This window comes from Haliotis rubra, unplaced genomic scaffold (genome assembly GCF_003918875.1).
Source record: "Haliotis rubra isolate DU_JTF1 unplaced genomic scaffold, ASM391887v1 Scf183, whole genome shotgun sequence".
In the NCBI taxonomy this organism is placed as follows: Eukaryota; Metazoa; Mollusca; class Gastropoda; order Lepetellida; family Haliotidae; genus Haliotis; species Haliotis rubra.
The window spans coordinates 1,007,989-1,035,683 of NW_025765814.1; the positions used below are offsets into that span (position 1 = coordinate 1,007,989).

At 39.1% G+C, this 27,695-nt stretch overlaps 1 protein-coding gene across 2 annotated transcripts in view; it reads left to right on the plus strand.

The window, feature by feature from the left end:
• Nucleotides 1-775: 775 nt before the first annotated feature.
• Nucleotides 776-27,695, plus strand: part of LOC124273698 (methionine synthase-like) — a 41,390-nt gene continuing 14,470 nt past the window's right edge. The window contains exons 1-19 of one of the 2 annotated variants that reach the window (XM_046708973.1): nt 776-912; nt 2,409-2,608; nt 5,896-5,985; nt 6,840-6,909; nt 8,470-8,562; nt 9,134-9,240; nt 10,259-10,318; nt 11,147-11,241; nt 11,362-11,462; nt 12,205-12,266; nt 12,953-13,020; nt 13,165-13,244; nt 16,243-16,355; nt 17,103-17,243; nt 17,920-18,105; nt 18,703-18,882; nt 19,375-19,491; nt 22,590-22,730; nt 26,078-26,167. In XM_046708973.1, the coding sequence (XP_046564929.1) occupies nt 885-912; nt 2,409-2,608; nt 5,896-5,985; nt 6,840-6,909; nt 8,470-8,562; nt 9,134-9,240; nt 10,259-10,318; nt 11,147-11,241; nt 11,362-11,462; nt 12,205-12,266; nt 12,953-13,020; nt 13,165-13,244; nt 16,243-16,355; nt 17,103-17,243; nt 17,920-18,105; nt 18,703-18,882; nt 19,375-19,491; nt 22,590-22,730; nt 26,078-26,167 (2,022 nt within the window). In that variant the 5' untranslated portion in view covers nt 776-884. Of the gene's footprint in view, nt 913-2,408; nt 2,609-5,895; nt 5,986-6,839; nt 6,910-8,469; nt 8,563-9,133; nt 9,241-10,258; nt 10,319-11,146; nt 11,242-11,361; nt 11,463-11,607; nt 11,624-12,204; nt 12,267-12,952; nt 13,021-13,164; nt 13,245-16,242; nt 16,356-17,102; nt 17,244-17,919; nt 18,106-18,702; nt 18,883-19,374; nt 19,492-22,589; nt 22,731-26,077; nt 26,168-27,695 lie in introns of those variants that run through there. The other variant, XM_046708974.1, reaches the window with a different exon arrangement.

Sequence of the window (27,695 nt, forward strand, 5' to 3'; positions counted from 1 at the left end):
AAAAGTGATTCTTACACCGTTATCGAGCTAAACAGGACTCTTACGCCATTGTCAAGCTAAAAGAGATTCTTACACCATTGTCAAGCTAAAAGGGATTCTTATACCATTGTCAAACTGAAAGGGATTCTTAAACAGGTGTCAAGCTAAAAGGGATTCTTACACCGTTATCAAGCTAAAGGGGATGGATTTAAGTAAATTGTAAGAATCTATACCAAAACGTCGTTCTGTGCAATAAACAAACAGTTGTCATCCATGAAGATGTATGTTTCATTATCCTTCTGAGAGTTTAACGAATTTGACATTCTCTGCGACCAGAGACCATATAATCTATAACCAGAGACTACATAATAGATTATATGGTCTCTGCTGCGACGAATACCTTCTAACACGGCTTGCCTTATGAATTATCCTATTTGTTTTCAATGAATCTGTCTTCCGTTGATTTTTCACAATTCACACACTTTTCACATCTCCGCAAAGGGATAAGTAATTAATGGCACACTTCTTTTTAGCATACGCAGTTTTGATAATAAAACAATTCTGTTCTTACACTTTTAACATCAAGATCAACACAATGCCTAGAGATCAATAACATTATTTTATAACTAATCATAACACCTCTCGCTTAACATTCAAATAAACGTACAAGTTCTTATAAGAGACCATATAACCTTGTGTTCGTTCTCTGGCCTCATTTAACGCAAGGAGCCAAATAACGAATGTTGTTAGGAAAATAGTTTACGCATGGGTTATATAAATAAGATTTTCTCCCAGCTGAGTTATTTGGGTCCTGCGACTCTGCTGATAAAGTAGAAGAAGGGATCTGGCTTGTCCTCGTTCGACAGGTCACTGGAAAATTTCCCATCACACAACCAACAGTCGCGATGCGGTCTGCAAATTCCACTGGGACTGGTAATGCATTTCAGGCAATAATGAACGAACATCAACAAAATGTTGTCATGAATATGCATGCATACGAGGTCAACAAGGTTATACATGTGGTTTGACATTTCTAATATTTTTAGAACATGTTTGTGAAAGACTGGATATATTCGTCTGCTCTTGTGAAAATTAATGCATTTGGTTCTTTTTTAAAACTCATAATTCTTTTGTTTATTTTTTCATGTGACGCTAAATATATTTGTGGTGTTTTGTTTTGTTGTTGTTTTGTATTGTTTGTTATTATGTTTGTTATTTTAGCTTCTAGCCTAAAATTCATTTATGTGTTAGCAAGAAATATGTTATATTAGAGCCTTTTATTGATATATTGTAGACTGATATAATTAATTTGTGATATTTCATTATTCTTTTCATACATAGTTGCCAGAATTTACAAATACAATGTAAATGTAATTATGTGCCTTAAGTATACAAGTCTTTGGGAAAATATATTATAAACACACTTCTCAGCATTTCCTGTTTTACGACATTATCAGCAAATGCCTTTAACATGTGATAGAATGGTAACATTTCTGTTAATAAAACATATGTATGATTTTAGGATTAGTTTTTTACCATTGTCAGTGCATCAGAAAAATGTTACTGGTAGTGTTACCAAATGAACTGGCTATGCCATTTTCTAATATATGCAAACCTACAATATTTATTATGAAAAAAACCCAAAGAGGTACCTGGATCAATTCAGGAAAAAAAGACATGGGTAGTATCAGGGTATAAAATTCAATCCAACCCTATCCTACTCATATATTCTAAGTTTGTCATTATATACAGATTTTCATTGTTTGTATATATTTCTTATACAGTGTAGTGGTGGTCCGATTAATTGAAATAATCGAAGATTGGTCGCAGTGACTAAACGACCAAGCAATCGATCATGTTTTCTCATAATCGAACACAAACAATTCTGGAACACTTGTTTTCATTAACAGTAATTTTCACTAGGTTGGTTTTGTCTGTTACATTTCATAAGCACTACAAGCTCGTTCCAAGTCATGATTGAATTTATCTTAAAGACTCTAAGAAATTCATGTTCCTAACATACTAGTCATCCTTTAACAATGTGAAATTTTGCCAAAGAAACCCCAAAGAACTACATGTTTTTTTCTGTATTTTTTGTGTATTAACAAATTTCATAAATGGTGCTAACCAATTTTTTTTGATGATTGATCGGTTGTAATGAACCAATCATCAATTATGAGATTTTAACCAATTCCCAACACTTATACAGTGTATGATACCATTCAGTAAAGTTTTTCACAAAGTGAAGGAATATGGGACAGTGGGGTAGCCTAGTGGTTAAAGGCATTGGCTTATCACACCGAAGACCTGGATTCCATTCCCTACACAAGTACAATGTGTGACACCCATTTCTGGTGTCTCCCATGCTGATATTACTGGTATATTGCTAAGAGCTGCATAAGACCCAAGTCACTCACTGTCTGTTACAGATCTGGGGGATCAGATCGCGAAGACACTCCAAGAGAGGATCATGGTGTTTGACGGGGCGATGGGGACCATGATTCAACAGCTTCGTCTGGAGGAGGAAGACTTCCGAGGCCAGGAGTTTGTCAATCACCCAAAGAGCTTGAAGGGGAACAACGATCTGTTGTCCATCACAAAACCCACAGCCATTTATCAGATTCACAAGGTTTCTGTCACCTCTGTTTCCAGATTATTGACAAGTTGTTTGCAAACCATGATGACTGGACTGAAGTAAAATATTAAAATATTGACACAGTTCACTATTTGTTACGAGAGAGGAGTGCAGAGAAACGGACAGCCAGGTGTTCGAGAATGGATGGAGACGGCACAGCACAGGTTAATGAATAAATAACTTTGTGAACGTGCTTCTCGAACACCTGGCTGTCCCTTTCTCTGCACTCCTCCCTCGTAACAAACTGTGTCAATATTTTAATGATAGTTTGTTAAACAACTTTATTATTTTTAGGACAAAAATTCTGCAAAACCTCACAGAGTTGGTGCGGTGTTTTGATTATGATCAGCATTTCATTGAGTTTGTTATGTTTATTAGTTTTCGAGTTAGATTGCAATTCATCGGTCCGCTTTTGAGCCAAACGGACTATAGTTATCTGAAGTGCAATATGCTGTACAGAGTTGCTTCCCTTGGGCACTCCACAAACATGTTATTGTTGGTTCGAATCAAGTTTGCCTGTTCATATCTTTGCTCTCTGCGTCTACCTTTACATTATCCACCTGATGAAGGAGTAAGAATACGCTCCAACATTGTGTTCCTTTTAATAAGGACATTGACTCCATAAATTCTCCCCTTTTATTACCCATGTGGTCAACTTATGGGTAGTTGCATACTAATCTCGTACGTCACACGAGTGTCATATCGCGTTGACCTGTGTCATAATGACTTGACCTGAGATTCTAACGATTTGATTGGATAACCGATGACCTCTCAGTTAGGTCACGTTGTGACAGAACTACTTGTTCATTCATAACAACCACGTGAAGTCATTCATTCTACAACTTATATGCATTGTGGGAATGTAAACATTGTGAACGTTGCCGTTACGCTGTTTAATTGTGAATCGAACTGAGATATTATAAAACATAAAGGCAATGTTTCCACCAGTGAGGTTAGCTTAGTGAAGCAACTGCAAACCAAGAAAAGGGGTGCTACAGAGTAGTTTACTGTAGAGGCTGTACGAGGCGATGACAACTGACATGCATCATGACGTTGGTTGGCGAAGTCAAGTCAATACAGTGTGACGTCATGCAAAAGTGAACTACAGAACAAAATTCTTCTGCAACCTCTTTATGAAACCGGTTTCGGTTTGAAACCATAAAAATAACAAAAATACGCTGTTTTGTCAATTTAATTCATGTAAGACATGGGTAATAAATAAAATACCACACTCTGTCTCATTACATACGAATTAGTAGTATACGAAACTTGTGACCTTCCTATGGTTTCTGACCTCACTTTCGCTCGGTCAGATACCATAGGAAGGACACTCGTTTCGTATAATTTGTATGTAATGAGACCTCATGTAGTATTCTCTATTTATTGTCTAAATCCGGAACTCAATCTGTGATTGTGGGTTTGAATCCAGTTTGTCCCTAAATGTTTCTAGGTTTGTCTGTACCATACCTGTGCTCATGGGTTTCAGCAAGGTGGTAAATGTCTGAGACCTCCATCACGTTGGGCTTTCCTCCCTAAGTAAGCATGGTGTAACTGGTAACTGGACTCACCCATAGTAATGGTTTCAGCTTCTATATCAAAGGGTTCACAATGTTTCAGAGTATATTCTCCCTCTTTCATCTTCTGATACCCATGAAGATTCAGGTTAGAATTGATCTTCAGTAACCCTTGCTTGTTGTAAGAAGCGACTAACGGAATCGGGTGGTCAGGCTCGCTGACTTGGTTGACACATGTCACCGTATCCCAATTGCGTAGATCGATGCTCATGCTGTTGATCACTGGATTGTCTGGTCCAGACTCGATTATTTACTGACCGCCGTCATATAGCTGTACTATTGCCGAGTGCGAAGTTTTAAACAACTCAATCACTCAATCAATCATATTATTGATGTAATCACCTGTCCTATATCCATCTGTGCTATTAATCAAACATGCTTTCATTAGTTCATCACTATCACCAATTAGTGGTAATTACACCTTGCCTTCCCTTTGTCCATTGCTAGTCACCAATCAGTGGTAATTACCCCTTGCCTTCCCTTTGTCCATTGCTGTCACCAATCAGTGGTAATTACCCTTGCCTTCCCTTTGTCCATTGCTATCACCAATCAGTGGTAATTACCCCTTGCCTTCCCTTTGTCCATTGCTATCACCAATCAGTGGTAATTACCCCTTGCCTTCCCTTTGTCCATTGCTATCACCAATCAGTGGTAATTACCCCTTTGCCTTCCCTTTGTCCATTGCTATCACCAATCAGTGGTAATTACCCCTTGCCTTCCCTTTGTCCATTGCTGTCACCAATCAGTGGTAATTACCCCTTGCCTTCCCTTTGTCCATTGCTGTCACCAATCAGTGGTAATTACCCCTTGCCTTCCCTTTGTCCATTGCTGTCACCAATCAGTGGTAATTACCCCTTGCCTTCCCTTTGTCCATTGCTATCACCAATCAGTGGTAATTACCCCTTGCCTTCCCTTTGTCCATTGCTGTCACCAACCAGTGGTAATTACCCTTGCCTTCCTTTGTCCATTGCTGTCACCAATCAGTGGTAATTACCCCTTGCCTTCCCTTAGTCCGTTGCTATCACCAATCAGTGGTAATTACCCCTTGCCTTCCCTTAGTCCATTGCTATCACCAATCAGTGGTAATTACCCCTTGCCTTCCCTTTATCCATTGCTGTCACCAATCAGTGGTAATTACCCTTTGCCTTCCCTTTGTCCATTGCTATCACCAATCAGTGGTAATTACCCCTTGCCTTCCCTTTATCCGTTGCTGTCACCAATCAGTGGTAATTACCCCTTTGCCTTCCTTTGTCCATTGCTGTCACCAATCAGTGGTAATTACCCCTTGCCTTCCCTTTGTCCATTGCTGTCACCAATCAGTGGTAATTACCCTTTGCCTTCCCTTTGTCCATTGCTATCACCAATCAGTGGTAATTACCCCTTGCCTTCCCTTTGTCCATTGCTATCACCAATCAGTGGTAATTACCCCTTGCCTTCCCTTTGTCCATTGAATACACAATGCCATTTAGAAAGTGGTCACATGTAGCATGGTTACATGTCAGGGGAGATAACTATGACATTGTCTTTTGAGTTTAGATGGTTCTATAAATGGGGTTAATATGGCACATGAATCTGTTAGATTTTAACCCATTGCATAAACAGAAGAGTACAGTGTAATGATGAGGACGTGATACTACTGTCCATCAGGTGAATCTAGTCAACTGCACCAATATTCCAGTAAATGATAAAGAAAATCCTCCGTTTCAGGACTACCTGGAAGCTGGGGCAGACTTTGTGGAGACAAACACTTTCAGTGGAACAAGAGTGGCGCAGGCTGATTATGGTTTGGAAGAAATGGTACACGTTACTTTGAGGCATCAAATACATTAGTTGTGTGTTCTGTGTGTAATGGAGAACAGTTCTGACACTTTACCACTAGAGGTCAGTGGCAGAAACAATGTTTGCGCAGTCCTGAGGCACAGATGGAGCTTGGAGCTTAAATAGCCTGAATAACAACAGAATAGCGTAAACATCCATGCTATTGGCCATATTTCTACGTATGTACAGTGTTCACGAATGGTGTTTTAAAATATCAGGACATTGGGTCCTGTAAGTTTCAGATGGCAGTCTGACCCACTGAAAATTCACAGGACCCAAAGTATAAAAATCAAACACAAATTTCAGATTAACCATTTCTTATAAAAATTGGCATTGAAATTATTAACAAACGTAAACTTTATAAACAGCAAACAAGTGAGACATGTCACATATAACAACTTTAGTCAAAGTCATTGTGAACTATACAGTTGGACACTAGGGCCGGCGGGTTGTAGACTTCCATTCGGGCCGTCGGCAAATCTGCTGGATTTGTCCGAGGGTCTGACGCTATTCGTGAACACTGTATGTATACTGGTATATACCTTGGGAAATTTACCTGTCTTGAACTAAGAGTACAAGGACCATTCCTTTTCGGGGAAAATGTATTTGAAATTACTACCCAGATGTTTCATCTGTGAAGGATTGTTTTATCCCATTTGTAAGAGTCTCCTCCACAGACACAGATGAGAATGAGAAGCACGTCCACATTGGTGGCCATAATAATGGTTTAGCGCTGTGAGCATTCACTTGGTGAATGGAATCTGACTTATAATTATTGTTGTATTATTGTTACATTTTCTTTGTCCTGTTATTATTATCACTGTTTTATCTAGGTCTATCGACTGAACTTTGAGTCTGCCAAGGTAGCAAGACAAGCGTATGATGATGTCACCAAGGATACAGGTGTGATATATTATTATGAAAACATTTAATGAACGTCTCACTACAGAGTTTGGGATTGGGTGGTCAGGCTCGCTGGCTTGGTTGGCACATGTCATCGGGTTCCCAATTTCGCAGATCAATACTCATGCTGTTGATCACTGGATTGTCTGGTCCAGACTCGATTATTTATAGACTGCTGCCATATAGCTCGAATACTGCTGAGTGTGGTGTAAAACTCAACTCACTCACTCACGTTATCACCCTTTGATTGGCAAAATCTGTTGACATCTCTGTGTAGATGCTTTGTATATGCTTCTTGAGGTTATTCATTTCAAGTACACCTTTACAATTAAGATCTCAGAACAAAAGTGCTTTTTGTACATGCACTAATTGTGATGATGGAAAGAGTTACTGCCCTTGTAGCAGTAGATACATTCTCACTGCAGTTTCTCAAGTGATGTTGTTGAATGTTTTACACTGCACTCAGCAATATTCCAGCTAGGTGATTGCAGTCTGTAAATAATCAACTTTGGACCAGACAATCCAGTGAAAGATATGGAATCGGTGATCTGCACAACTGGAATACAATGCCATGCATGAATTAAGTCAACAAGCCTGACAAACTTATGAGAACCATGGGTTGGTGAAGAAACAGTTTAACCTATATCTTCATAGGTGTGTCCGTGTCTTGTATGTTCTGTTTGATACATGTGCGAGACTGTATGAATTTTGTAAAATTCTGTGTGATATGTATAGTCCGTTTGGCTCAAAAGCGGACCGATGAATGCAATCTAACTAAAAAACTTATAAGCAGAAAGTACTCAATGAAACACTGATCATAATGAAAACGCCAGACCAACTCTGAGAGGTGTTTGCAGAATTTATGTCCTAAAAATAAAAAAGTTGTTTAACAAACTATCATTAAAATATCGACACAGTTCACTATTTGTTACGAGGGAGGAGTGCAGAGAAAGGGACAGCTGGGTGTGCGAGAAAGGATGGAGATGGCACAGCACAGGTTAATGAATCAATAACTTTGTCGGCACTTGTGCACGTGCTTCTCTAACACCTGGCTGTCCCTTTCTCTGCACTCCTTTCTCTCCCTCGTAACAAATAGTGAACTGTGTCAATATTTTAATGATAGTTTGTTAAACAACTCTTTAATTTTAGGACATAAATTCTGCAAACAAATCACAGAGTTGGTCTGATATTTTGATTATGATCAGCGTTTCATTGAGTATTATATGTTTATTAGTTTTTGAGTTAGATTGCCATTCATCGGTCCGCTTTTGAGCCAAACGCACTATATGTGACACTCTAAATACATGAGGGACACTGTATGATAATAATAATAATAATAACAATGAGTGAATTTGTAACGCCAAACTCCACGCCAGTTGGTATGCTCATGGTGCTACAAGTAAAGTTATTTGGGTGAGAGTCTAGACAAAGTACTTCTTAAATAGAAACGTTTTGAGGAGAGTTTTGAAGGAGAGACATTTGATAATGTCTGATTCTGTATGATACATGTGTAACACTGTATGACAGAAGTATGACAGTAAGCACATGGTCTTGTTACAGGTGTACGGAGGTACGTAGCTGGTGCCATGGGACCCACAAACAGAACACTCTCCATCTCCCCATCGGTGGAGAGACCAGATTTCAGGAATGTCAGTAAGTAATAGGCTAACCAATGCATTGTTGGTCTTCAGACAGGACTTGTCACTCATTGGTACATTGTTGCACTGGCAGTTTGAGGAATGTCTCCAGGTAGTGTGTTTTGGAATCCAATTACTGAGCATGTGAATTTGACTTCAGGGGTGGAAATAACATTAAAATTGCTAGTGTACTCTGGTACAGTGGCACATGTAAAATCACTTGCCCTGATAATTTTTCCACTATACCGACCGTTTTCTTGTTGATTTTTTAAAATAAACAACATAATTAACATTGGAATATCAACTGGACACCGGTACAGTGTGATGTACAAATTTGCTTGCCCGACAGAAAAAAACACTGGACTCTGGGTGTCGGGCAATGGGTTATTTCCACCCCTGGACTTGGACATGTAAATACTATCCATGGATGTTACAAATAAATTTCTCTTGTGAACTGACACTGTGTCTAGAAAAGTGGTTATGCGCAAATAATGTTCAATGTTTTCATGTTACTTACACCAGAACCAGAGTGGCAGATTACATTTTTGGCGTTTTTTCAATTGTTTGATGACATCTTTTTCTTCCAGCTTTTAATGAGCTTGTTGAGGCATATTCAGAACAAGCACGTGGTCTGTTGGATGGAGGAGCAGACGTGCTGCTGGTGGAAACGATATTTGATACAGCAAATTCAAAGGCAAGGGCATTATGATATACCATCTCCTGTGTGCATGTGAAGTCAGGATGCAAATGTCTGATCTTATTGTCTTAATAATATGTGTAACTTTCTACTAACTTACCAGTGAGTTCAACTCCTTGACATGGTTTTAGAGGCATCGAATCGCCAGCACACAAAGTTGGCGATCTAACCCACTTAACCACTGCTGCTTCCACAAAAATGGAAGTCAGACAACTTCAGATCGGTTTTAGATATCTTATTAAATTACTACAATGAGCAATTTCTGATTTTCAGGCAGCATTATTTGCTATTGAAGATGTGTTTGCAAGTGGCTTCCACAAAAATGGAAGTCAGACAACTTCAGATCGGTTTTAGATATCTTATTAAATTACTATAATGAACAATTTCTGATTTTCAGGCAGCATTATTTGCTATTGAAGATGTGTTTGCAAGTGGCTTCCACAAAAATGGAAGTCAGACAACTTCAGATCGGTTTTAGATATCTTATTAAATTACTATAATGAACAATTTCTGATTTTCAGGCAGCATTATTTGCTATTGAAGATGTGTTTGCAAGTGGCTTCCACAAAAATGGAAGTCAGACAACTTCAGATCGGTTTTAGATATCTTATTAAATTACTATAATGAACAATTTCTGATTTTCAGGCAGCATTATTTGCTATTGAAGATGTGTTTGCAAGTGGCTTCCACAAAAATGGAAGTCAGACAACTTCAGATCGGTTTTAGATATCTTATTAAATTACTATAATGAACAATTTCTGATTTTCAGGCAGCATTATTTGCTATTGAAGATGTGTTTGCAAGTGGCTTCCACAAAATGGAAGTCAGACAACTTCAGATCGGTTTTAGATATCTTATTAAATTACTATAATGAACAATTTCTGATTTTCAGGCAGCATTATTTGCTATTGAAGATGTGTTTGCAAGTGGCTTCCACAAAATGGAAGTCAGACAACTTCAGATCGGTTTTAGATATCTTATTAAATTACTACAATGAACAATTTCTGATTTTCAGGCAGCATTATTTGCTATTGAAGATGTGTTTGCAAGTGGCTACAAGAAATGTCCAGTATTTGTGAGTATCCTTGAGTATCCCCAGAGAGTAATGTCTATCTTCCAGCTGCTTGAATGTAATTCAACAGGGGCAGATAATCAGTAACTGTTATCTGCTAGTAGGCCATTTCAACATAGTCTGTGGTCTTGTTTCTATGCTGACTTGGATAATATAAGTTATCACATCGTGTCTCGGGAAATACAGGGTTTTATCAGTCCCGAGTAAGTTTAATACAATATTACGAGGGACTGATAAAACCCCGTATACCCCGAGACACGATGTGATAACGCATTTATCTAGCCGAATGTTTTTACTAAATCAAAAGAAAACAATACGCATCGAATCGACTTGTTTTTATTTATGTGAGATGCCATGTTGACACCAGCTGATCGACTGACCTCAATGCAGCGCACGTTACTAAAGGCTTGGCGATGCACGCTTTTCTCACTTCGCGTGGTCACCGAGGCGTGGCGGGATAATATGACTTTTGTACTCCCTTGCTCGCGGATCGTGACGGGTGTACATGGTATTTTATCAGAGTCACATGAACCAATCAACATTCTTACATGAGGCTAGATAATGCATGTCATCGTATCCCCAATGCGTAGATAGACACACATGATGTGTATCAGTGGGTTTCCTGGTCCAGACTGCTGTCATTTAGCTCGAATATTGTGGAGTGTGATGTTAAACATGAAATACATAATCAAATATCAGATACAATTTGTGCAGTGTTACCATATACAATATATGGTCTGATTCTTGACTGGTTAAAAGGAGGTATCGACCAGAAATAACCAATGCTAAACTAATTTGGGGATGATGATGGTGATGATGATGATATTACAGGTATCAGGAACCATTGTTGACAAGAGTGGGCGGACATTGTCTGGACAAACAACAGAGGCCTTTATCATCAGTGTGTCTCACACAGATGCCATGTGGTAGGTCAAACATCAGTTATTCTCTCAAAATGGGATTCAGTGGGATTTTATGGTCTTTTTATTCAGCATTTTCTTTGGTAACTGTTGGCATGTAATGTTTGTTTCTTTGTTTTTTTTCAGCCTTGGTCTCAACTGCGCTCTCGGTGCTACAGAAATGCGTCCATTTATTGAGTCTGTCAGCAACAATACAACAGCTTATGTCATCTGTTACCCTAATGCAGGTACCCTAATGCATCTGTTACCCTAATGCAGGTACGTCATCTGTTACCCTAATGCAGGTACATCATCTGTTACCCTAATGCAGGTACGTCATCTGTTACCCTAATGCAGGTGTGTCATCTGTTACCCTAATGCAGGTACGTCATCTGTTACCCTAATGCAGGTGTATGTGTAGGTGTCTCTGTTACCCTAATGCCGATCTGCTTGTACTAGCCCAGACTTAAGCTGGTTTTATAGAGCTAGCCCACTGAGATACCATGCCGCAGTTAAGCATGAATACCCCACTCAGACACATTATACTGACTCCGAGCCGACCAGTCCTTGTTGTACCCATTAATGCTGAGCGCCAGGCAGGGACCAACAAGTACCATATTTAAACGTCTTTTGGTATGACGCGGCTGGGGATCGAACCTGTGACCTTCAGCTCTCCGGGCGGACGCTCTAACCACCACACCTGTTACTCTAATGCAGGTGTGTCATCTGTAACACCAGTTCATGAAACTCCAGTGATATCCACACATTATCATCTTTGTTGTCTGTGACAAACATGTTTTCCGCTATTCACATGTAGAAGACTCATTCTTTTGCTCAGCAACATTATGTCAACCAATACAAACTATTTCACCAAATGTTTTGCAATGTTCACCAAGCAAAACCTTCTGTGTGTAATCAGCAAACTCAAGTCTATCATATGAAGCCATCTTAATAATGATGGCAATGAACCAACAATCCCTTGCGTTGCAGGTCTACCCAACACGTTTGGCGACTACGATGAGACTCCCGAGATGACTGCTGGCCATCTAAAGGTCAGCATGAGACAACTTACCATGTATATTTCACAAAACACCCACAATAGGGAGGCTGTGTGTTCAGTACCCACTAGTCATGATAGATTAACAACAGACATATGACGAAATCAGTGTTCTTCAACTTTAGTAGTTTAAATCAGCGAGTGAGGTTTTATGTTTCCATTTGGGCTGTAGATCAACCTAGTTGGGAAGCCATTCCTGAAGACCTTGATTCAGTTCGCAAAATGGGTACAATGTGTGACATCCATATTTGGCATCCCCAGCTGTAATATGTCTGGAATCTTCTTATAATCATTCTTAAATCGCACGTACTGTGAGGGATAACAATCAAGATGGGCGATTGGCCAGCACACAAAAATGTATTCAACATGCATTACTACAGAGGACAAGACAAGACTGATGTACACATGCAGCGCGCTGACGCCAATTCCAAAATGGCTCTCATTAACTTACTGTGTCACATGATGTGATCCATGGGTATCGCTGTATTTAAAGGGACGCTCATCTCATGTTTACATCTCACACTGCTTTATTATTTTATGGAATATTGCCTTCAACTATTGCAGATATATTATTGATTTTGTATCATGGTAGCAGTATTAAAAGTTATGAAAATGTTTTATTACTTTCATCTGAAATGACCTCCAGAAAATTATTTTGAAAAAGTGACATATGTTTTCCAGGAGTTTGCCAAGGCTGGGATGGTGAACATTGTGGGTGGGTGCTGTGGAACAACCCCAGCCCACATCAAGTGAGTACACACGCTGTGACATGCAACACTAGAGATTTCCCTTCTTTATTTCCATTCTTTTTTTTAATAGCACTTGATATGAGTGTGTCTCATATACTAGTATGATGTATTTGTAGATTTATGAAGAGTTTGGATGTTTTTCAGGGCAATTGCTGAAGCTGTGTCCAAGTTCAAGCCTAGGGTCCCTCCGTCCAGCCTTCACACAGGTCACATGCTGCTCTCAGGTGATTGTCTTCCTCTCAACAAATAGACATCCAATACACACTCAGCAAGTAGACAATACACAGGATGAGAATGGCCAGGACATTGGCCCTGATACATAGCACAGCCTTCTGAAAACTGATGTCAGAACTGACCAGAACTGACATCAGCACTGACTTCTGAACTGACGTCATAACTGATGTCTGAACTGATGTCTGAACTGCCATCAGAACTGATGTATGAACTGATGACTGAATTTATGTCTGTGCTGATGTCTGAATTGACTTCAGAACTGATTTCAGAACTGATGCCTGAACTTATGTCTGAACTTATGTCTGAACTGATGACTGAACTGATGTCTGAATTGATGACTGAACTGATGTCTGAACTGATGTCTGAGCTGATGACTGAACTGATGTCTTAATTGATGTCTGAGCTGATGACTGAACTGATGTCTTAATTGATGACTGAGCTGATGTATGAACTGATGTATGAACTGATGTATGAACTGATGTCTGAATTGATGCCTGAACTGATGTCTGAACTGATGTCTGAGCTGATGACTGAACTGATGTATGAATTGATGACTGAACTGATGTCTGAACTGATGTCTGAATTGATGACTGAACTGATGTCTGAACTGATGTCTGAATTGATGACTGAACTGATGTCTGAATTGATGACTGAACTGATGTCTGAACTGATGTCTGAGCTGATGTATGAACTGATGTCTTAATTGATGACTGAACTGATGAATGAACTGATGTCTTAATTGATGACTGAGCTGATGTAAGAACTGATGTCTGAATTGATGACTGAACTGATGTCTGAACTGATGTCTGAATTGATGACTGAACTGATGAATGAACTGATGTCTTAATTGATGACTGAACTGATGTCTGAATTGATGACTGAACTGATGTCTGAACTGATGTCTGAATTGATGACTGAACTGATGAATGAACTGATGTCTTAATTGATGACTGAGCTGATGTATGAACTGATGTCTGAATTGATGACTGAACTGATGACTGAACTGATGTCTGAACTGATGTCTGAATTGATGACTGAACTGATGAATGAACTGATGTCTTAATTGATGACTGAGCTGATGTATGAACTGATGTCTGAATTGATGACTGAACTGATGACTGAACTGATGTCTGAACTGATGTCTGAATTGATGACTGAATTGATGCCTGAACTGATGTCTGAACTGATGTCTGAACTGATGTATGAACTGATGACTGAACTGATGTCTTAATTGATGACTGAACTGATGTATGAGCTGATGTATGAACTGATGTCTGAATTGATGCCTGAACTGATGTCTGAACTGATGTCTGAGCTGATGACTGAACTGATGTCTGAACTGATGTCTGAATTGATGACTGAACTGATGAATGAACTGATGTCTTAATTGATGACTGAGCTGATGTATGAACTGATGTCTGAATTGATGACTGAACTGATGTCTTAATTGATGACTGAGCTGATGTATGAACTGATGTCTTAATTGATGACTGAACTGATGAATGAACTGATGTCTTAATTGATGACTGAACTGATGTCTGAATTGATGACTGAACTGATGTCTGAACTGATGTCTGAGCTGATGACTGAACTGATGTCTTAATTGATGACTGAGCTGATGTATGAACTGATGTCTGAATTGATGACTGAACTGATGTCTGAACTGATGTCTGAATTGATGACTGAACTGATGTCTGAACTGATGTCTGAGCTGATGTATGAACTGATGTCTTAATTGATTACTGAACTGATGACTGAACTGATGTATGAACTGATGACTGAACTGATGTCTGAACTGATGTCTGAGCTGATGACTGAACTGATGTCTTAATTGATGCCTGAACTGATGTCTGAACTGATGTCTGAGCTGATGACTGAACTGATGTCTTAATTGATGACTGAGCTGATGTATGAACTGATGTCTGAATTGATGACTGAACTGATGTCTGAACTGATGTCTGAATTGATGACTGAACTGATGAATAAACTGATGTCTTAATTGATGACTGAACTGATGTCTGAATTGATGACTGAACTGATGACTGAACTGATGTCTTAATTGATGACTGAGCTGATGTCTGAACTGATGTCTTAATTGATGACTGAACTGATGAATGAACTGATGTCTTAATTGATGACTGAACTGATGTCTGAATTGATGACTGAACTGATGTCTTAATTGATGACTGAACTGATGTATGAACTGATGTCTTAATTGATGACTGAACTGATGTCTTAATTGATGACTGAACTGATGACTGAACTGATGTCTGAACTGATGAATGAACTGATGTCTTAATTGATGACTGAACTGATGTCTTAATTGATGTCTGAACTGATGTCAGAACTGATGACTGAACTGATGACTGAACTGATGAATGAACTGATGTCAGAACTGATGACTGAACTGATGAATGAACTGATGAATGAACTGATGTCTTAATTGATGAATGAACTGATGTCTTAATTGATGACTGAACTGATGTCTGAACTGATGACTGAACTGATGACTGAACTGATGAATGAACTGATGTCAGAACTGATGACTGAACTGATGACTGAACTGATGAATGAACTGATGAATGAACTGATGTCTTAATTGATGACTGAACTGATGTCTTAATTGATGACTGAACTGATGACTGAACTGATGTCAGAACTGATGACTGAACTGATGAATGAACTGATGTCTTAATTGATGAATGAACTGATGTCTTAATTGATGACTGAACTGATGTCTGAACTGATGACTGAACTGATGTCTGAATGCATAGCACTTCACTAGACAAAGTGTTTTAGTTTGTAATATAAACTAAATGTTAACAGTCCAGATGAAGGTCATATCTTGTTTTGCTGGAGGGGATTATTGGTCAAAGGTTATTGGTTTATTTGCAATATGCAAATAGCAAAAAGATTCTTGATATTAATTTGAACAGATTCTTGATATTAATTTGAAAAGTTTGAAGTCATAAGTTATGATCATTTCAGGTCTTGAGCCATCCTATATCGGCCCACACACCAACTTTGTGAACATCGGTGAGAGGTGCAATGTTGCTGGGTCGAAGAGATTCTGTAGACTGATCAAGAATGGGAACTATGAGGTGAGACCTTGTCATATGGCAGTTCTGTAGTTCAGTATAAGATGCAACCAGTTTACTCCTACTTCATTGTTAAGGTGCAGTGTGTTTACCCCCTGTTCAGTGTAAGGTGCACCCGTTTACTCATAGTCCAATATAAGATGCAACCAGTTTACTCCCTGTTTCATGTAAGGTGCAACCAGTTTACTCCGTTTCATGCAAGGGGCAACCAGTTTACTCCCTGTTTCATGTAATGTGCAACCAGTTTATTCCCTGTTTCATGCAAGATGCAACCAGTTTACTCCATGTTTCATGTAAGGTGCAACCAGTTTACTCCCTGTTTCATGTAAGGTGCAGCTTGTTTACTCCCTGCCCAGTGTAAGATGCAACCAGTTTACTCCTACTTCAGTGTAAGGTGTGTTTACTCTTACTCCAAATTAAGGTGCAACCTGTTTGCTTCCTGTTCAATGTAGGGTTCAACCTGTTTACACTATGTTCATTGTACAGGGCAACCTGTTTACTCCTAGTTGAGTGTAAGGGGCACCCTGTTTTCTACTAGTTCAGTGTAAGGTGCAACCTATTTACTACAGAAATGCAATGGTCTAGGCAGATTCATTTGATATCAGCTTTTTATGTGTGTTTGATTGCAATAAGGGTGTTGATGCTAAGGGAGGTGCTCATGTGAGAATGGTTGAGAATGTAAATGTAGAAACCCTACATTGTTGCTGAAATGGTGTGCCCTTCCAGATATGTACTTGGTTTGTGTTGCAGGAAGCACTGAGTGTTGCTAAGATACAGGTTGAGAATGGAGCCCAGGTACTTGACATCAACATGGACGAAGGGATGCTGGATGGGGTGTCGGCTATGCGGAAGTTTGTCAATCTCATTTCATCTGAACCTGATATTGCAAAGGTACTGTGTAAAGCCCTGGAGCGCTTTAGTTCAGTAATGTCTACTGGTTAACAGTATCTTAACATTAAATGTCTGCATGTTGAATCCCAGAATTATCACACTTATAATTCTTCCTGTCTCATTCATTTTACAAAACTGGTAAATATGAACCATGTCTATCACTTTTTGCTTTCCTTCCACTGTCCTTTATCGATTTAAACAATATGTAGTTGGGTTTTTTTCGTATACATCTCTCACAATTAGGTCTAAATTGTCTTACTTGGGTCATAATTTTCGTATGTATTCTTTATTTTTTTTAACTTGTTCTCATTTTTTTAAAATGAGAAATAATCCAGTGACTAGTGCTTTACCTGATCAATTATGAGTGAATTTGGTAAGTGACTTTGAACAGTATTCCAATTATATCACAGCTAAATGTAGAGGAAAGCCTGTTGTGAGGCAGGTCTTGGAGGTGCACACTAATAGTCAAATACAAGCATGGATATGGTGATTCCAAACCTGGAAACAAAATTAGTGTAGTCAGGCCATGATCAAAGAGGTCTGGTGTCTCAAAGGGACGTAACTCTGCACAATAAATTGGGCTGCCTCAAACAATAGGGCCAACATGCGCCAGCATGATATTGATGACTGCACACCTCTCCAATGTGTATGTATGTTTTGAATGTTCTGTTTGCAGGTGCCCCTGTGTATTGACTCGTCCAACTTCGCAGTGGTGGAGGCGGGGCTGATGTGCACGCAGGGGAAGTGTATTGTCAACAGTATAAGTCTCAAGGAGGGGGTGGACGACTTCAAGGCCAAGGCCAGAAAAGTCAAGCAGTATGGAGCAGCAGTCGTTGTCATGGCGTTTGATGAAGAAGGCCAGGTGGGGATATATTAGAGATGTAGTCGTGACAAATTACATATGTTATGTGCTTGTCAAAAGAGGCAACTAATGGGATCGGGTGGTCAGGCTTGCTGGCTTGGTTGACACACGTCATCGTATCCCAATTGTGTAGACTGATGCTCATGCTGTTGATCACTGGATTGTTTGGTCCAGACTCAATTATTTACAGACTGCCGCTGTATGGCCGGAATAATGCTGGGTGTGGCGTTAAACAACAAGCAAATAAACAAATATTTCTGGCAATCAGGGTTGACTCGATTTGATGGCGCTAACCAGTATTAGGCAAGGATAAAAATGTGTAAAATGTAACCTTAGACATAACACAGACTGGATGTACAGGTACTATATAATGTATGTTAAACAACAAAATTTTTAGAAAACTAAACCATCAGAGATTAAAATGATTAAAGTTGACTTACTGATTCTAAGGTTATAAAACTTTCCTGAGTACGATCTCATGCTCAAATCCGGTTTCGTGCTCAACTCAGAACTCAGACTCGGTAAATAGAGGTTATTAAAAAATCTGAGTACGTTTTCGTGCCAGCAACATGGCTGATATGTCTGTTTGCCCTTCAGGCTACTGACTATGAGAGGAAAGCGGCCATCTGTACACGCTCCTACAACATCCTGGTGGACGAAGTGGGCTTCAACCCTAACGACATCATCTTCGACCCCAATATCCTCACCATTGCAACTGGTATTGACGAGCACAACGAGTATGGCATAGACTTCATAAAGGCCATCGAAATCATCAAGGTGAGTGTTCCATAGAAGCATATTGATAGAGGAGTTGATTCATTCAGTTTTGTATTAATTATGTATATTTTGTTTGTTTGATATTCTTTCAATGTTAGGTGCAATCTAGACGATCAAGTTCGAGGTATAAAAGTCTGTTCTGGATATATATTGGTACTATTCAAAAGAATTTAAGGACAAGCTAATTCTCTGTATTATTGTAGTTAATCTGTCATTGCATGCCATGTAAATATGACTGACTGACTGAGTTTGGTTTTATGCCACTTTTAGCAATATTCCAGCAACATCATGGCGGGGGACACCAGAAATGGGCTTCACACATTGTACCCATGTGGGGATTCGAACCCGGGTTTTCGGCGTGGCCAGCCAACGCTTTAACCACTAGGCTACCCCACCGCCCCTGTAAATATGAATAAGAATGTGTGGTCCTGAATGTGTGAATAGTATATGTATAAAATGTCATACCAATTGTCTTGTACTTCTATTTCCCAGAAAACCCTGCCAGGAGCCCGAGTTAGTGGGGGCGTGTCCAACTTCTCCTTCTCGTTCAGAGGCAAAGAGACAATCCGAGAAGCTATGCACAGTGTTTTCCTCTATCATGCTATCAAGGTACTGTTGTAAGCAGTGTTACCATATCATGCTGTCAAGGTACAGTTGTTAGCAGTGTTACTGTACCATGCTATCAAGGTACTGTTGTTAGCAGTGTTACAATACCATGCTATCAAGGTACTGTTGTTAGCAGTGTTACTGTACCATGCTATCAAGGTACGGTTGTTAGCAGTGTAACGATACCATGCTATCAAGGTACGGTTGTTAGCAGTGTTACTGTACCATGCTATCAAGGTACGGTTGTTAGCAGTGTTACTGTACCATGCTATCAAGGTACTGTTGTTAGCAGTGTTACTGTACCATGCTATCAAGGTACTGTTGTTAGCAGTGTTACTGTACCATGCTATCAAGGTACTGTTGTTAGTAGTGTTACAATACCATGCTATCAAGGTACAGTTGTTAGTAGTGTTACTGTACCATGCTGTCAAGGTACTGTTGTTAGCAGTGTTACCATATCATGCTGTCAAGGTACTGTTGTTAGCAGTGTTACTGTATTATGCTATCAAGGTACTGTTGTTAGCAGTGTTACTGTACCATGCTATCAAGGTACTGTTGTTAGCAGTGTTACTGTATTATGCTATCAAGGTACTGTTGTTAGCAGTGTTACTGTATTATGCTATCATGGTACTGTTGTTAGCAGTGTTACTGTATTATGCTATCAAGGTACTGTTGTTAGCAGTGTTACTGTACCATGCTATCAAGGTACGGTTGTTAGCAGTGTTACTGTATTATGCTATCAAGGTACTGTTGTTAGCAGTGTTACTGTACCATGCTATCAAGGTACGGTTGTTAGCAGTGTTACAATACCATGCTATCAAGGTACGGTTGTTAGCAGTGTTACTGTATTATGCTATCAAGGTACTGTTGTTAGCAGTGTTACTGTACCATGCTATCAAGGTACTGTTGTTAGCAGTGTTACTGTACCATGCTATCAAGGTACGGTTGTTAGCAGTGTTACTGTATTATGCTATCAAGGTACTGTTGTTAGTAGTGTTACTGTACCATGCTATCAAGGTACTGTTGTTAGCAGTGTTACTGTATTATGCTATCAAGGTACTGTTGTTAGCAGTGTTACTGTATTATGCTATCAGGGTACTGTTGTTAGCAGTGTTACTGTACCATGCTATCAAGGTACTGTTGTTAGCAGTGTTACTGTACCATGCTATCAAGGTACGGTTGTTAGCAGTGCTACTGTACCATGCTATCAAGGTACGGTTGTTAGCAGTGTTACTGTATTATGCTATCACTGTTGTTAGCAGTGTTAATGTATTATGCTATCACTGTTGTTAGCAGTGTTACTGTATTATGCTATCACTGTTGTTAGCAGTGTTACTGTATTATGCTATCAAGGTACGGTTGTTAGCAGTGTTACTGTACCATGCTATCAAGGTACTGTTGTTAGCAGTGTTACTGTATTATGCTATCAAGGTACTGTTGTTAGCAGTGTTACTGTACCATGCTATCAAGGTACTGTTGTTAGCAGTGTTACTGTACTGTATTATTATGCTATCAAGGTACTGTTGTTAGCAGTGTTACTGTACCATGCTATCAAGGTACGGTTGTTAGCAGTGTTACTGTACCATGCTATCAAGGTACTGTTGTTAGCAGTGTTACTGTATTATGCTATCAAGGTACTGTTGTTAGCAGTGTTACTGTACCATGCTATCAAGGTACTGTTGTTAGCAGTGTTACTGTATTATGCTATCAAGGTACTGTTGTTAGCAGTGTTGTTAGCAGTGTTACTGTATTATGCTATCAAGGTACTGTTGTTAGCAGTGTTACTGTATTATGCTATCAAGGTACGGTTGTTAGCAGTGTTACTGTACCATGCTATCAAGGTACGGTTGTTAGCAGTGTTACTGTACCATGCTATCAAGGTACGGTTGTTAGCAGTGTTACTGTACCATGCTATCAAGGTACGGTTGTTAGCAGTGTTACTGTATTATGCTATCACTGTTGTTAGCAGTGTTGCTGTATTATGCTATCACTGTTGTTAGCAGTGTTACTGTAGTATGCTATCAAGGTGTTGGTGCATTAAGTGTTGGGACACAGGAGATCGGTATCTATGACATTAAGTGTTGGGACACAGGAGATCAGTATCTATGACATTAAGTGTTGGGACACAGGAGATCAGTATCTATGACATTAAGTGTTGGGACACAGGAGATCAGTATCTATGACATTAAATGTTGGGACACAGGAGATCAGTATCTATGACATTAAATGTTGGGACACAGGAGATCAGTATCTATGACATTAAGTGTTGGGACACAGGAGATCAGTATCTATGACATTAAGTGTTGGGACACAGGAGATCAGTATCTATGACATTAAGTGTTGGGACACAGGAGATCAGTATCTATGACATTAAATGTTGGGACACAGGAGATCAGTATCTATGACATTAAATGTTGGGACACAGGAGATCAGTATCTATGACATTAAATGTTGGGACACAGGAGATCAGTATCTATGACATTAAGTGTTGGGACACAGGAGATCAGTATCTATGACATTAAGTGTTGGGATACAGGAGATCAGTATCTATGACATTAAGTGTTGGGACACAGGAGATCAGTATCTATGACATTAAGTGTTGGGACACAGGAGATCAGTATCTATGACATTAAGTGTTGGGACACAGGAGATCAGTATCTATGACATTAAGTGTTGGGACACAGGAGATCAGTATCTATGACATTAAATGTTGGGACACAGGAGATCGGTATCTATGACATTAAATGTTGGGACACAGAGATCAGTATCTATGACATTAAATGTTGGGACACAGGAGATCAGTATCTATGACATTAAGTGTTGGGACACAGGAGATCAGTATCTATGACATTAAATGTTGGGACACAGGAGATCGGTATCTATGACATTAAATGTTGGGACACAGGAGATCAGTATCTATGACATTAAATGTTGGGACACAGGAGATCAGTATCTATGACATTAAATGTTGGGACACAGGAGATCGGTATCTATGACATTAAATGTTGGGACACAGGAGATCAGTATCTATGACATTAAATGTTGGGACACAGGAGATCAGTATCTATGACAGTACCTGACAATGTGTTTCTTCCCTCTAGTCCGGTATGGACATGGGCATCGTCAATGCTGGCTGTCTGCCCGTGTATGACGACATTGACAAGAAACTTCTGGAACTCTGTGAAAACTTGCTGTGGAATAAAGACCCAGAGGGTACAGAAAAACTGCTGGTATTTGCTGAGGTGAGGTCCCTAGGTTGAATCACAAATCTACATGAAGTGTTGTAACCAGGATTAATCCAGGGTCTGTTCCACAAAACGTTCATAATGTTACGAGTTGTCGTAACTATGTAGTTTATCATAGGCTTACGAATGTTGTAGCGTTGTGGAACGGGACCCAGGATTCAAAATTAGTGTAATGGGGATGTTTGTTTTTGAAGACTGAAAACTGAAAAAATCATTTTGCAACAGAGTTATTAGCCAATAATGCTTGGACAAGACAAAAATGTGAACAGTGTTTACATTTTCTGTTAGTTTTTCAGTTCGTTGCAAAAGTGAAATTTCGGGAAATGATTCAGAACTATAGCCCTCAAATGTTACTTGTCAACCATGAGGACAGACAACATTTACTTGTCTTTTTCAGTTATTTTGTCAAGGGATGTGGACATGAAACCTGAATGTGTTGGTTCAGTTTGTACCAGACAGTTATCTTTGTGGAATAAGATGAATCTTGATTTGCTCTCAAATTTGTCATTCTTAGTGCATTTATTGCATTATTTTAGTTTATATATAGTTATTTAGTGTATTTAGTTCAGTGAATCAGGTTCACTCACTTGGTTGAACATGTCATATCCCAGTTGCGTAGATTGATGCTCATGCTGTTGATCACTGGATTGTCTGGTCCAGACTCGATTATTTACAGACCGCCATCATATAGCTGGCACATTGCTGAGTGCAGCATAAAACTAAACTCACTCACTCACTAAAGTATTGTGTATTTGTTGTCAGTCTAAAGCCTTATTGTGTATTTGTTGTCAGTCTAAAGTCTTATTGTGCATTTGTTGTCAGTCTAAAGCCCTATTGTGTATTTGTTGTTAGTCTAAAGCCCTATTGTGTATTTGTTGTCAGTCTAAAGCCTTATTGTGTATTTGTTGTCAGTCTAAAGTCTTATTGTGCATGTGTTGTCAGTCTAAAGCCCTATTGTGTATTTGTTGTTAGTCTAAAGCCCTATTGTGTATTTGTTGTCAGTCTAAAGCCTTATTGTGTATTTGTTGTCAGTCTAAAGCCTTATTGTGTATTTGTTGTCAGTCTAAAGCCTTATTGTGTATTTGTTGTCAGTCTAAAGCCTTATTGTGTATTTGTTGTCAGTCTAAAGCCTTATTGTGTATTTGTTGTCAATCTAAAGCCTTATTATCCCCCGCAACGCGTTTTGCGGGGGGTATTAAAATGGACTCCATCCGTGCGTCCGTCCGTCCGTCCGTCCGTCCGTCCGTCCGTGCACATTTGTCTTTTCCGGAGCAGAACTCTAAAACCGTTCAATATTTCTTCACCAAACTTTGCACATACATGGATCTGGTGGTGTACTGGTGCCTTTTGGTAGTTTTAGAATTCTGAATAAAATATTTTTGGCATTTCCATGGCAACAAGTTTGACTTAGCCTGAAATTGGTGATAGTGCTTTTTTCCGGAGCAGAACTCTAAAACTGTTCACTATTTCTTCACCAAACTTGGCACATAGATAGATCTGGTGGTGTACTGGTGCCTTTTGGTAGTTTTGGAATTCTGAATAAGAAGGGAGTCGTCTTATCCATGAGTTACACTTTCAGTCAAACTTTTTTCCAGGGTAAGAAAACAACATCGTTATTATCACTTCAAGGGAACAAACAACAGAAGACGACTTTGTCAGTAGAGGCGCTAAATTTGCAATTAAACATCACTAGACAAGATTATTTACCATTTAAGTTATAAGTTGTTTTGCTGGGCATTGTTTTATTTGCAGGATTAAGATTACCGTATGTGTTGTCTCGCATTACACAAAGCCGAAATAGCAATCAGCTGTGCACCGTTTCCGGCCGAACAAGTTCAAACATGCACAATAATATAACGGACGAATTCTGACGCAGTCATCAGTAAAATATAATACAGAATACCGTTATTTAACCCAAAGAAATATATCCTAGCATTGTGTAATTTTAGTTACAGTTTTGCTGTATAAATTAATTAAGATTACCGTCGCGTATTTGTCTCCGATACACAAAGCCGGAAATAGCAATCAGCTGTGCACCACGTTTCCCTTGAACAAGTTCAAACATGCACAATAATATAACGGGATGAATTCTATTGATTGAATACTATTATTTAACCCAAAGAAATATATCCTAGCATTGTGTAATAGTTTTTATGTAAAAATATATAATCAACACTAAGGTTATACGGACCATCATGAACGCAAGGTAAGCACGTGACATGGAACGAGGCGTAATCAGTTTGTGATTGTTGAATGGGGTAAAATAAGCAAGCCAGTTTGTTGCTACAATAAATATGATATTTAGAGAAGCAAAATATATAATGCATTTTCTGTCAACTACACTTCGTTTCGATCCATTGAGTAGACACAATATATATGACAGTGAATTCTTTGAATAATGTGGATCGACTTACAGTATATGGGGAGGACAGTGACACGAATTTGATGGGTTTACGGCCGATGACTTGTGAAAATCTCAGAACTCTCTTGCAGAAATGTCAGTGTTTATTGTTAGTGGACTATTTTTCTTATTGTCATATATATATAGATGAAATATGGACACTTAAATAATATATTTTGAAACAAAAGTTGACTTCAGTTTTTATTTACCGATGGTACTTTTTCACAAAATGGCATCTCGTTGTTGATGCAAGCAGTGATCGTCGGGATATAAAAAGGAACACAAACACATGTTGCCACAATACACCGGTAATCTTTATTATGTAATATTCTCACCAACACTTACGCTGTATATCCACTTTCCAAATGGCATCTCGTTGTTGATGCAAGCAGTGATCGTTAAAAAAAGGTAAACAAACACCGGTAATCTTTATTATGTAATATTCTCGTAATGGTGTCTCGTCGTTGATGGAACATACTTACCGGGTACTCTGGTCTCTGTTGGCCGCAACACATCGCGGGGGGTCGGCCTATCCATGAGAGATATGATTTTGACACTGATTTTGAGGGTCAAGTTTGGGGGTCGGCTTATCCATGGGGTCGGCTTATAGACGGTCATATACGGTAAAATATTTTTGGCGTTTATGGCAACAAGTATGACTTAGACTGAAATTGGTGATAGTGCTCTTTCTGGAGCAGAACTTTCAAAACCTTTCAATACTCTCCTTCCACTTTTCTATATACACACATAAATATTTGACATAATCATAACTCGTAGACATAATCATGAAGAGTATTTTGCCATTGCGGGGGATATTGATGACTTTGTCTTCTTGTTGTGTATTTGTTGTCAATCTAAAGCCTTATTGTGTATTTGTTGTCAATCTAAAGCCTTATTGTGTATTTGTTATCAGTCTAAAGCCTTATTGTGTATTTGTTATCAGTCTATGGGTGCTGATGCCAAGAAGGCTGTCGTGAGTGATGAATGGAGAAAGCTGTCTGTGGAGGATAGGCTGGAGCACTCCCTTGTCAAGGTGGGTGCCCACACAGCAGGCCAACCTGTATGTGTAAACAAGTCCATGTTGTTTTGGATAATAGTATACCACAGCAAGAGGGTGACATATGACAGTGGTACACAGTTGATGTGAGGCTTATCATCATTGTGACACACTGACAATGTGATTTTTGTCAATAATGTGACATTGACATTGCGGCCCTTGTCAATGATGGGAGTTTTTTCATTGTGACATACTGGAGTTATTGCTCTTGTTAATGATGGGACGTTTTATCATTGTGATACTGACATTGTGGCTCTTGTCAACAATGGGAGTTATTTGTGACATACTGACAATGTGTCTCTTGTCAACAATGGGAGTTATTTGTGACATACTGACATTGTGGCTCTTGTCAACAATGGGAGTTATTTGTGACATACTGACAATGTGTCTCTTGTCAACAATGGGAGTTATTTGTGACATACTGACATTGTGGCTCTTGTCAACAATGGGAGTTATTTGTGACATACTGACAATGTGGCTCTTGTCAACAATGGGAGTTATTTGTGACATACTGACAATGTGGCTCTTTTGTCAACAATGGGAGTTATTTGTGACATACCGACATTGTGGCTCTTGTCAACAATGGGAGTTATTTGTGACATACTGACAATGTGTCTCTTGTCAACAATGGGAGTTATTTGTGACATACTGACATTGTGGCTCTTGTCAACAATGGGAGTTACTTGTGACATACTGACAATGTGGCTCTTGTCAACAATGGGAGTTATTTGTGACATACTGACAATGTGGCTCTTGTCAACAATGGGAGTTATTTGTGACATACTGACATTGTGGCTCTTGTCAACAATGGGAGTTATTTGTGACATACTGACATTGTGGCTCTTGTCAACAATGGGAGTTATTTGTGACATACTGACAATGTGGCTCTTGTCAACAATGGGAGTTATTTGTGACATACTGACAATGTGGCTTTTGTCAACAATGGGAGTTATTTGTGACATACTGACAATGTGGCTTTTGTCAACAATGGGAGTTACTTGTGACATACTGACAATGTGGCTCTTGTCAACAATGGGAGTTATTTGTGACATACTGACAATGTGGCTCTTGTCAACAATGGGAGTTATTTGTGACATACTGACAATGTGGCTCTTGTCAACAATGGGAGTTCTTTGTGACATACTGACAATGTGGCTCTTGTCAACAATGGGAGTTATTTGTGACATACTGACAATGTGGCTCTTGTCAACAATGGGAGTTATTTGTGACATACTGACATTGTGGCTCTTGTCAACAATGGGAGTTATTTGTGACATACTGACATTGTGGCTCTTGTCAACAATGGGAGTTATTTGTGACATACTGACAATGTGGCTCTTGTCAACAATGGGAGTTATTTGTGACATTCTGACAATGTGGCTCTTGTCAACAATGGGAGTTATTTGTGACATACTGACAATGTGGCTCTTGTCAACAATGGGAGTTATTTGTGACATACTGACAATGTGGCTCTTGTCAACAATGGGACTTATTTGTGACATAC